Source organism: Rhamphochromis sp. 'chilingali' (genome assembly GCF_963969265.1).
Source record: "Rhamphochromis sp. 'chilingali' genome assembly, chromosome: 12".
Lineage (NCBI taxonomy): Eukaryota > Metazoa > Chordata > Actinopteri > Cichliformes > Cichlidae > Rhamphochromis > Rhamphochromis sp. 'chilingali'.
This window is the reverse complement of record NC_137939.1, coordinates 3,504,456-3,515,753: the sequence shown is the minus strand read 5'-3', so window position 1 is coordinate 3,515,753 and position 11,298 is coordinate 3,504,456. Positions and strand designations below refer to the sequence as shown.

The following is an 11,298-nucleotide window of genomic DNA, read 5'->3' as shown; positions in this document are numbered from 1 at the left end:
TTCTGCCTCATCCTTCACTTCCCTGATGTTCAACGTAAAAATGCGAATAGCCAGGAGTTAAAAGGGGGTGTGTTCATACTATCTGATCAACCCTTGACTAAGATCAGAGGATGATGCTCCCTCCTTCTCCCCTCCTCCCCCCCTGTTCTCCCCTGAGGAGGGAGAACGGAAACCAGAGAAGAAGTGAGTCTCATAAAACGTGAAAAGCCCCTCCCTCGATTTATTCCCAACATTACAGAGGCTCGTATGGATGAAAACCTGCACCACCATCCTCCAGTAGCTTTGGCCTACTGTTTCTCTCCACCGGTATGAAATCTGCCAGCACCTCCTTGTCAACGAAATATTGACTATATAGGCAAGTGATTTCATAACCTTGTTGTGCAACAGTGCAAATGTGTATTGAAAAAACAAAACATATGCCTTTATTTTTTATATTGATTTATTTAATTCCCAAATCAACCTGTCCTGTGCATGAACTGCGTGATTCCTTCGATTTGCCGAACAACAGCACCCACCCGTGGTCTCTGTCGTGTATAAATAGATACGAGCAGATAAAAGGCTGTCAAAGTTCTCATGACTGATTTCCAATTTAGGGAGACGGTATAAGACTGTGTCTGTTCAGAGCATCGTGCTTCAACTTGCTAATTGTTATTTTAGTGCTGGTTTGTTTTCTTTAATTGTTAAACAAGTTTAACAAATAGATTCAATCATTTTTTGACAACAGATAGATTTTTCTAATCACTGGAAAGGTTTGGTCTGATATAACTGCGAAAATAAAAATAAGAAAATGTTCCTTCAGTCTGTGCTGATCACTCCATGATATCAACGGTGGATAAATAAAGAGTATAGTGGTGGATTCTTTCCTTGTCGTCCTCATAGAGCTCCTTAAACATATGTAAAGACTAGCATCTGCTTGCAGGTCTCACTTTGGGAACACTATGTGGTCCTTTCCTTCATTCCTTTTTCATTCCATTTATTCAATACTTATTTATTCCATTTATAGTACCTGTGATCGGTCTACAGTGTCAGTACAAAACATCCCTTTATAAGATTTAATCCTAAAATGTGTTACACAACATGAAATGCATACAAGTGAATTCATAGTGCTTTGGAAAAGATCCCAAATTCAAGTTTTTTTCCTTTTCATTTGGCATCTCGGTTTATTCATACTGCAGAGATTTGTTTAAGAAAGCAGAACAAAACAAACCACACATCCTTTTCTCCCCATTTCCTTATGGAAATAATAAAAAATAATGAAGCCGAGATAAAATGTTAAATGTCCACTTTATCTTAGGATACCGGCATTGTGTTGTTTAATGCAGACTCATTGTCATTTTTTAAAAATGGTGCTAGATGATGTAACGCAGTGATGGGAACATGTTTTATCCCGGTGGTTTCATACTTCTGCCGCAATGTCGAGCAGAGCTTCACAACATCTGTGAAACATATATGTAAAAGCAAATAATTGCAATTAACATTCAACTGTGGATAAAAACTGACTAACATAGACGAATTCAAGCGAGTGACTTCTACGAAACCCTCATGAAATCCAAACAGCGTCCAAACAAATGTTACTTCCCAGCTCACCCTTCTTGTTTGGGGTCGGTCAGCCACTCCACAAAGTCTTTAGCCTTAATCTTATCAAGATAGTGTGTGAAATCACTGGTGAATGTTCCATCTGAATGCCTTTTGAGCTTTCGGACCATATGATGTCCCTTTTCCATCCGATACGAGAGCCATCTAGGAGAAGAAGTGTTGAAGAGAACGAAGAATGTTTAACTGACAAACGTATTTCAGAACTGGAGCTAATAATCCAAACATGAAACTGGACACTACATAATACCTTGATGGCCCGGATTTGTCCAAAACCACCTGCTGAGTATCTGAAAAAATACAAAGGAGCAGCAAACACAGCACAGGCAGATTCATCCTCAGGTCACCTAGTTAAAAAAAAACAAAAACAAAAGCAAAGATACAAACAGGTTGTTTATCCTAAATCATTTGAACAGATTTTTATTTTTTTTTAAATTTATTTTTATTTTTCAAGTTTAGGTCTGAATGAATCAGCTCACCTCAGAGAAACCTAACACCTCTCCAGTGAAGAGCTGTGCTTTCCTGGCTGCTGCAAGTGTAGTGATGAAGAAGCCACGGAAAAAGCCCCTTCACACCTTGAAGATACACTAAACTACAAGTACTGATTACCTCTGTCACTTTATAAAGACAGCAGGTGTCCTAGTGTGACATACAGGCCACCTCCTACAGCTGATGAGCCTGTTAGTCATTATGGTGGTGTGGATCATGGCTCATCTCAACAAGAATTGTGTGTATTCTCCAGAAAGGTCAAAAGTCAGAGCGCACTCTGACTAACACAGACAGAAGCAGGTGCGAAGAAATTGTTCTGGTGTCTGACAACGACCACGTGATTCCTAAATCGTGTCGCTCGCTTCTGAAAATTTGGAATTCTAGTCAGCTTGCTGTTTAGTTGCAGTTCTGCAATCATCCGGTTGGATTTTTTGTGCTGTCTTTGAAGAGTAGAAAGCTAATCATTGTTTGTAGGTACAAGATTATTTAAAATAAATATACCAGATATGACCATATTTGGACAAGGGTCAAGCTGACAACAACAAACCAACATAAACATGTAAACTCCACGACATCTTTTCCTAACTTATGGCAACCAACTGGACCTTCTTTTACAAGTCCGAATATGTTAGAAGTTGCTGCTCTACTCATATTTTCCACAACTATCTCTGAGGTTTACAGAGGATGGTCTGAAAAACAGAAAATATCCAGTGAGCGTTAGTTCTCTGGGTGAAAATGCCATGTTGAGGCAAAATGGAGAATCAGCACACTGGAAGTCAGCTGTTACTCAAATACCCACTCCTTACATGCAGAAGGGCTACAGCAGCAGCCCACGGTGCCATGTGCTGCTCCTGTCAGTTAAGAAGAGAAAATCAAGACTTTCCGATGTTTTTATGTCTAATATCTTTACTTACATTAGTAAATAGACTTTAGTGAAGATGATTTATGAAGGGGTTATTTATAAAATGAGGTATTTTTATGAGCAACATTAAAACCATTCTACTTTTTATTTAAAGTATCTTTATAGAACTGTGATGTCATATTTGTTGCTATTTCTGCTCCCCTCGTGACCAGAGAAAGACAGAAAATGTAACAGCAGTGTTTGCAGCAGAGGTGAGAGTATGGATCCAAACATCCACAGTATTGATACCAGTGGAGGTATTGGTATGACCAAGATGGGATCGATACTTTGTTTCTATTAGTTCTGCATGTCGCTTGAAAAATTGTGTTAAATAATTTGCTTGGAAATGAAAAAATACACCTCGAACATGCACTGTGAAAAAAGATGTCTGAACCTTTCCCTGTTGACTGCCGTGTCTGTTTGATTTGTAGCCTATTTAAACAACAGAAGTTGTCCTGAAGAGCTTTAGAGACAGGAACAATTACATTTCAGGTCTTCAAAAAAAAAGCCAACTCACTCACTGCTCTCCTACATGAGCTGCTTTTATAGGTCACAGGTATCGGTATTGATATCGGCAATATTGGCTCTGTATTTACTTGGTATCACACAGGACTAGTTCGCGACCATGACTGCAATTAAATAGGCCTCAATTAACCCAATCGCAGCCACTAGATAACAGCAAGTCTGAGGCACACAAAAACCTCTCACACATTAGCGTCTATTTCCCACAGCACACACGGAGGTGAGCTAACATGCGCTCTGTTATGGGAGATTAACATAAAACTGCAGATATTGGACTCAAATTGCTGAGAGCAGCAAAACAAACTTCAGCTCCAGTTAACATTTTATCTAACCAGGATTATTTACTAGATTTATTTACAAGTAGGGGAGACCGGGGATAGTTGTAACGTGGGTCAGTTGTAACACTTCCAATTTCTCCAATCAGGGCTAAGTTTCAAATGATGTGACTCATCCTGTGCATGCCCAATTCAGTTCTGCTATCACATGTGAAAAATCAGCACATTTTGTCAAACACAGACAATTTAACATGAAAATAAGTAATTTATATGCCAAAAAGTAAGTTTTTCTACTTTATTTCAATGTTTAATAGCATTATCTGCTTTGCAGTTAAACTCATCAAATTTAAATTATGTTATTTGTATGTCTATGGGGATATATTCTGTGTAGGTCTTTAGTGCTAATGTTTTAGCCGTTGGCTGTAATGTTAGCTAGTTCATGGCTATAGGAGTCTGGGTCAGTTGTAACAGCAACAGTCTGGGTTAGTTGTAACAATAATGCAGATGTTACAACTTACCACACTATTACTTTAACTTATATTAAACAAGTTGGGGCAACGACATCAGCAGAGAGAGGTTCACTGGTCACTTTTGTATATGCGGTTAATGCCATTGGCAACACAATTCCTCCACTGTTTGTGTTCCCCACACATACATTATGCAGATCACTGTGTCAGAGATGGACCAGTAGGAAGTACTGGTAGTGGAAATAAATCAGGATGGGTGCAAGAAACAGATTTCCTCATCTTTCTGAAGCACTTTGCAAACCACACCAAGGTAAGCCATGATAAAAAGTAATGGAATTGCGATGCTGGTGAACAACTACATTTTTTCAGCTTCATTGTTATGTTCAAAATTGGTGCAAGAGTTGTAGGTTATAATGCCCACTGAGCCAATGAGGCCAAACTCAAGGAAGACCAATCAAAATTAATGAAATATTCAGTTGCAGAAAATTCCATAATTTGTCTTTTTTGGGGGGTTGGAATATGTTCAAAAGCTAGATTTCTGCATTCTGTCACACACACAGCTACATAAATGGATGTAAGTGCATTCATGTGTTGAATAAACAAAGATTACATGTTAATGTTTTGTTAGTACCCTTATTTCATTGTGTTACATTTCACCCCAGGATATGTTACAACTAACCCAGACTATGGGGTTAATTGTAACATTTCACTCTTTGTGTTTGAGGCCATACCATGCAATGGGTAATTGTGCTGCAGAGAAAATAGCTGCACTATTTAATAGCAGAGACATGTAAATACTTTGCATTACATTTTGAATCCACTACCTTAAACGAGCTCCAATTTACAGACAGAAATGTCAAAAATGTTACAACTATCCCCGGTCTCCCCTAAATACGCTCTTATGGACAGGTGCAGTCTGCGCACCTGTGTCAAATCAAGCCACAGTATGTAGCTTGATTGCTAGCAAACTAATAATACTAGAGCAAACTATGTACACTAGCAGTACTACAGCTGGCTAGCTTTGAAGCTGACCCAGTGTAACTTCATTGTCAGTCTTCAGAATGTTTTCTTCTAGCTGTCAGGAACTTCTATTTTACAGAATTATTTAATAATTAATGGCGAGAATATCGAGATTAAAAAGCACTGGCAGCCTTGTTTTGGTGCAGGTGGTAATCTGCTCTCTTTAAAGTCATCTAAGAAACTTGCACGTTACAAATGCACTTCTCTGACTGTGTGCAAGTGTGCACTCAAGTTGGATAAGTTATCATGGTGCAGTTTACAGGTCTGGGAGCCTGTAGCTGCATTAATAATTGTGCATCTGTGTGGCTCACAATAGAATAATTCTCAGAAACTGTACTGTGTTGAGAAGAAGCCTTGATGCTGCCTGTGGGATGTGCAAAGTATTGATGTGACGTTCTGTATCGAGGCTTCAAAGCTCGTTTTTTTTTTTTTTTTAAATATTAAACTTTATTAAGAAACAGTATACAGAACATGTATACAATCAGAACAAAATTAACATATGCCAGGGGGTCTAATACAAAGAATTACAAACATTCAAATAATTTGTAATTACTACAAATAGTAATAGTTTTCATAGCCTTTTTGTTAAGTGATCCACTAATCAATTTTATGTAACATAAAACATCATTACAGTAATGTTTAAAATTAGGTTTTTTGTTACTGTATTTGCATTTGTGAAAATGAAATTTAGCTAAGATAACTAACAAGTTTATTATAAAGTAAACATCTTCTTTTTTTTGCCTTCGAAAGAAACAAAATACAACATTTTCCCATTTCACAGTAAAGTCATTATAGAGATGTCCAGCAATGAATCTACTGAAGTCTTTCCAAAATGTTCTAGCGTATGAACAGATCCAGAAGAGGTGTTGCACAGTCTCAGGATGGCTTCCACAAACTCCACAGTTCACATTTATGTCCCTTTTGAACTTTGTCATGTAATGATTAGCAGGATAAAATTTATGCAGTATTTTAAATGAGACTTCCTTCACTTTATTCATTACCAGATACTTGTTAGGAATTGACCATACTCTTTTCCAGTTAATGTCACTGACAAAGAAATTCCAATAAGAGACCACATGTGGGATAGTTAGAGATTCTGTCTGGAACAAAGCACGGATATTCTTATTACTTTTACTGTGGTTTGTTAGACAGATTCTTCCTATGTGTGAATCCAAAGGGTTGGGGAGAGAAACAGATGATATGCAAGGTTGAATACCTTTAAAAAGCATTATAATACCCGTAGGTATTGCATCAAATAATATGGCATATTCTTTGGGTGTGGCTGGAAATTTATAGGTGTTTAAGAATTCTGAATAGGACATAAGCTGCCAATCAGGATTAAACAGCTGATTCACTAAAACAATCCGTTTCTCAACCCACCTAGAAAAAATAATGATTTATTTTTATACACTATGTTCCTATTATTCCAAATTGAATACGTATGGGGTGTAAAGTTGTGTTTATATATAAGGGACCAAGCTAATAGAACTTGTTTGTGAAACATCGAAAGCTTTTCTGGAAGCTGGCTTCAAAGCTTGTGTCGAGTAATTTAGGGGGCGTTTCCGCGATGCGCGTCTCGAGGCTTGCTTCATTTATGGGAGGAGCTGAAAATGATGACGTCCGAAGCCTCGCTTCCCGGCTGTACCGCGTGACTGGTTCATGAAGTAGTTCGAACTTTGCCGCGAGCTATGACAGCGATATAAAGCCCTCAGACTTCATTCAAAATGTGGGTGTTTGATGGAGAGTTGTTAGCGAGAGTTTGTAGACAGTTTGGAGGTTTATGAGAGTGAGGAGAGAAAGTCAGGAGAGAATGGAGCCAGCTAAGAAGAGGAGGATGTCCTCCCCTGTGTGGGAACATTGTGATTTTATTCCTCTCAACAAGGTATGTAGGCCTACATTTCTACAGAAGATGTATTTTCATAATACTGATGGTGCAATAAAACTTATGTTAAGCTGTCTGTACTTTTGTACAAGGTGAAGTGTTTGCTATGTGCCAGGGAGCTGGGATATAACAACAACACCTCATCCATGCTTAGGCACTACAGAGCTTTGCATGAGAATAAGGGGAACACCGATTGTGGAGCAAGACCAGGTGAGCCATCAAATGCAATGATAATATAGCATGCAGTAATGTTACTAAATGATATAACAATATTATACAATGCAATAAGTGACGTGTGTGATATTTATATCTGTGCTTTGTCTTTATTGTCTTTCCTCAGGAGAACAATCTCAAATAGATGAAGACCTGGTTACCATGGTGATTGAGGACTCCCAGCCATTTAGCATTGTGGAGGACAAAGGATTCAAAAGATTTGTTAAATCATTAAATCCTAGCTATGTTCTGCCCACTAAAAAGGTCATAAAAGCAGTGAAAATTTAGTTTTTACAGAATAAAATGTGGGCAGGACTGAGGCTCAAAGCCTCAGTGTGTAGCTGTCCATACCTCAACGTTACAAAAGCACAACCACTGTCCACACCCCAACCACACCTCACCTCACAGTAAATGATCATTTCCATTTTAAGCATTTCCAAATAATCATTTTCCATACTGCCAGTATAAATATACACAGTATACTGCATCACTACAATATACATGTTTTACACACTCCTTTTGTTGTTGACATTTACAGGCTGTGTGCAAAAGGCCACACTCTTCAAATTCATGCCAACTAATATTTTTACATCCAGTAGGTGTCCTACTAGAGCAAATGAAGCTTCAAGAAGCTTTGCGCTGGGGTGAACCAATTGGATGAAAAGCTTCAGTGCTTCACGAAGCTTCATCTGCCCATCACTAGTGCAAAGATCTATATAAGCTACCTTTAGAACGATGACATTTACTTGATGGAGCAGTTATTTCAGGTGGGCCACAGAGTCAAGCTTAGCCAGTCCTGGCAGACCAGCTGATCCCAGTACCAGCCCACATCAGCTGATGGCTCAGATGAGACCTTACTTCACATTCAGTCGTCAGATCTCAAGCCGTGACTTAACCAGTGTCCTATCTTTTGTCAGTGAAACAGCTCTGTTCAGTGCTGAGTCTCCTTGCTGCTCGCTGCGTGCCTCAGGGTTGCCTGTTTGCACTTGAAAACATGGAAGTCCCAGAACGGAGCCATACTGTCCCCTATGAATGACTGCAGATGGAAAAGCCAATCTTCTTTGAAACATAACGGTCCTGACTGAAATGTTTCTGTTCTTTTTCATGAACGTTTTAGGCCAGCAGCTGGACTCCCTCAGATCTGCAGTGTATAACCCAGTGAAGGACTTCTGGACAGATGAGTGAACAAAGTACAGAACATCCTCTCTCTGACCTTCAAGAGCCTCACTCAACCGAGGCATCTGGCAAGTATTTTCACCCTAAACCTCAAATAAAAAGACAAATAGTGCCGACAAAGTTGAAAATGCACTGAATCTGTTGGATAAATGTGTTCTACGTTCTGTGTTCTGGGCAACTAATGTGGATGGTTTTTTTTTCTTTTACTTTTAAAGATATTAAAGGTGGGCTAGCTTTCATTAAACCCTTTGTATACTAGCTGACTACTTGACTGTCACATAAATGACACTGTATGTTGTACGATATGTACGGAGTAGCATCACAACTGAGCAGACAGTGGTGAGGACTCAAATAGTGTCTGTGTTAAATTGTTGGCTAGATTGTGTGTGTGCATACACGCTATTACCCCTCAGCCGTTAAAAGGCTGATGGTATTTTCGTCACCCCACCAGTGGTGTGGGTGGTGTGGATAGCTAAGTTTGTGAATGCGATAACTCGAAAATGAAGCAGCGTACGAGCTTTAAATTGATGCCACAGGAGTATCTACTAAAAATAGCTGACACGTATGAATCTCACTGACCTCAGCCAGGTCAGAGGTCAGGTTTTCTGAAAATCTGGTCAATGCCGTAACTCGTGAACGAGGCATCGTAGGACTTTGACATTGACACCATAGATGCAGCTGCTAAAAATCTTGGATGAGTTTGAATCTCACTGACCTTGACCTAACCCCCACCTGGCTGCAGCTGCCCCTCCCGGATCCAGGCTCTGCTGGAAGTTTGTTCCTGTTAAAACGGAGTTCTTCCTTCTCACTGTCACCAAATGTGTACTCATAAATCGTCATCTGATAACTGATTGTTGGGATTTTCTCTGTATTATTCTTATAATATAAAGAAGCTTGAGGTGACTGCTTTTGTGATTTGGTTCTATGTAAATACAATTGAATGATTATTGGCTAATATATAAATGGCTTTTTAAAAATTCCCTTATTAGTTGGATTCTACTTTTGCTTTGGCTCGATTTCCAAATTCTAGTCTTAAGGTGATTTTTTTTTTCTTTTTTAACAACCTAATGCTTAAATGTCTTGCTTAGTCAAAAGGTCATACACCTACACTTGGACACGTGTCTGTCTGATTAACAACTAAAAACATCAGGAGATAAAGCTAGTTAACTTTTTATTTTTACTAGAAGAGACTTGAGTTTCATATTTTAAGATTTGCCAGCGTTAGGATGTACTTCTTGGACCTGGCCGCTAGGTGTCACACTTGACCGGAGCATCCAACAAGGCCTCCTGCACTGGCATGTTGCTCTCCACAACACCTCTGAGCAAAGATTTGGTTTCAGTTTGCAGTTCCAAGTTACAGCTTGACTTTTTTTCCATATTTAAATATCAGATTGATTAATACAAAAAATGCTGAGACACTGTCGACTCAGTTCACTTTTTTTTTCATTCTGGTTTTCAAACCAACCCAATGTGGCTCCCAGACCCCAAGAATGACAAATGATGTTTGTGCAGGATGATGAGTTGAAAGTCCTTCGTAGTGTAAACCTTCATTGTAAATTGGATATTTAGAGCTGACATAATGAGATAAAGATGCTGATTGGAAAAGCAAATATTTGATCAGGCTGTTCTTTTGAAGAAGCTCTGTTAGCATTGGTGATATAGCATTCACAAGAAAAGTGTTTTATTCTTGGAGAAATAAACGTGCACCTGTGTCACAACTGAGACTGAGACATATGGGGCAGGCAGGGGGGAATAAATGTTTGAGTCTATATTCGATACATGTTATCATTATGAGGAGAATCGTGTAGCTGAGGGTCATGCTCACAGTGCCCGCAGTGCTGTTCTCTCAGCTGCTGCTTGATAACTTGGTGCTGATTGAGACATTAATATTGCATTGATCTGCTGCTTCACTCGCACGGGGCCACTTCTTTACAACACGTCATGTAAAAGCTTGGTAAGGGGAAGGTCTGCAACGACTGACTTCTCTGTTGCTTTAGCTGTCACTTTGTGCTTCGTCCTATATATTTACTTTTAATTTCTGAGCCGTTTCTGCTGTATCTTAATGTCAAATGGTAACCAGCAGACTGACAGTGGAGTATATAAAGAGATTTCATTTCTTTTATTCTAGCATTTGCATGCATCTGAAAAAAAGGAAATTTATATGGATAACTTCAAGGTGGATGTTATGTATGTATAATAGGGCTGTCACGATTAGTCGACTATCAAAATCGTCGACGACTGATTTAATAGTCGACGCGTCGTTTGAAGCTTTGTAAGATCCCAAAAGACGCAGGAATAAGTAGCAGGATTTAAGAGTGTAATAACGGACTGAAACAGAAGATGGCAGCACTGCATGTACAAGGATGCCAGCTGCCGTTAAACCCCGAAGAAGAAGAAGAAGTAGCTCTGTCCCAGAATTCATAGCGCAGCCCAGCTCAGTTTCCAACAATGGCGGCAGCTATTTTTTTTTTAAATTTATTTATTTATTTTATTAGTAATATTAACATACAAACAAAATGCACCATATATTACACATTCAGAGAATAACCATTCCTTACATAGTAGCAACTTTCCTACATAGGAAAAAGAAAATATAAAGATGGGGTCACATAATTTAACAGATTATTAACTCACTAAATCAAAATCTTCCACAAAGGAAACAAAAAAAGCAGCCTTTTTCTTTTTAACTAAGGTCAAAGATTTAACTAACAGGTTTAAGTCTTTTTCCCAGTAAGCTAGTGTTGGTTTGGTCTTAAAAAA

General features: G+C 38.8%; 1 protein-coding gene across 2 annotated transcripts in view; it reads left to right on the top strand.

The window, feature by feature from the left end:
• Positions 1-6,918: 6,918 nt before the first annotated feature.
• The window catches only part of LOC308406842 (uncharacterized protein), a 31,701-nt gene continuing 27,321 nt past the window's right edge, over positions 6,919-11,298 (top strand). The window contains exons 1-4 of one of the 2 annotated variants that reach the window (XM_080898106.1): positions 6,919-7,149; positions 7,242-7,359; positions 7,490-7,527; positions 8,480-8,606. In XM_080898106.1, the coding sequence (XP_080754232.1) occupies positions 7,048-7,149; positions 7,242-7,359; positions 7,490-7,527; positions 8,480-8,524 (303 nt within the window). In that variant the 5' untranslated portion in view covers positions 6,919-7,047 and the 3' untranslated portion in view covers positions 8,525-8,606. Of the gene's footprint in view, positions 7,150-7,241; positions 7,360-7,489; positions 7,627-8,479; positions 8,607-11,298 lie in introns of both variants that reach the window. The other variant, XM_080898105.1, reaches the window with a different exon arrangement.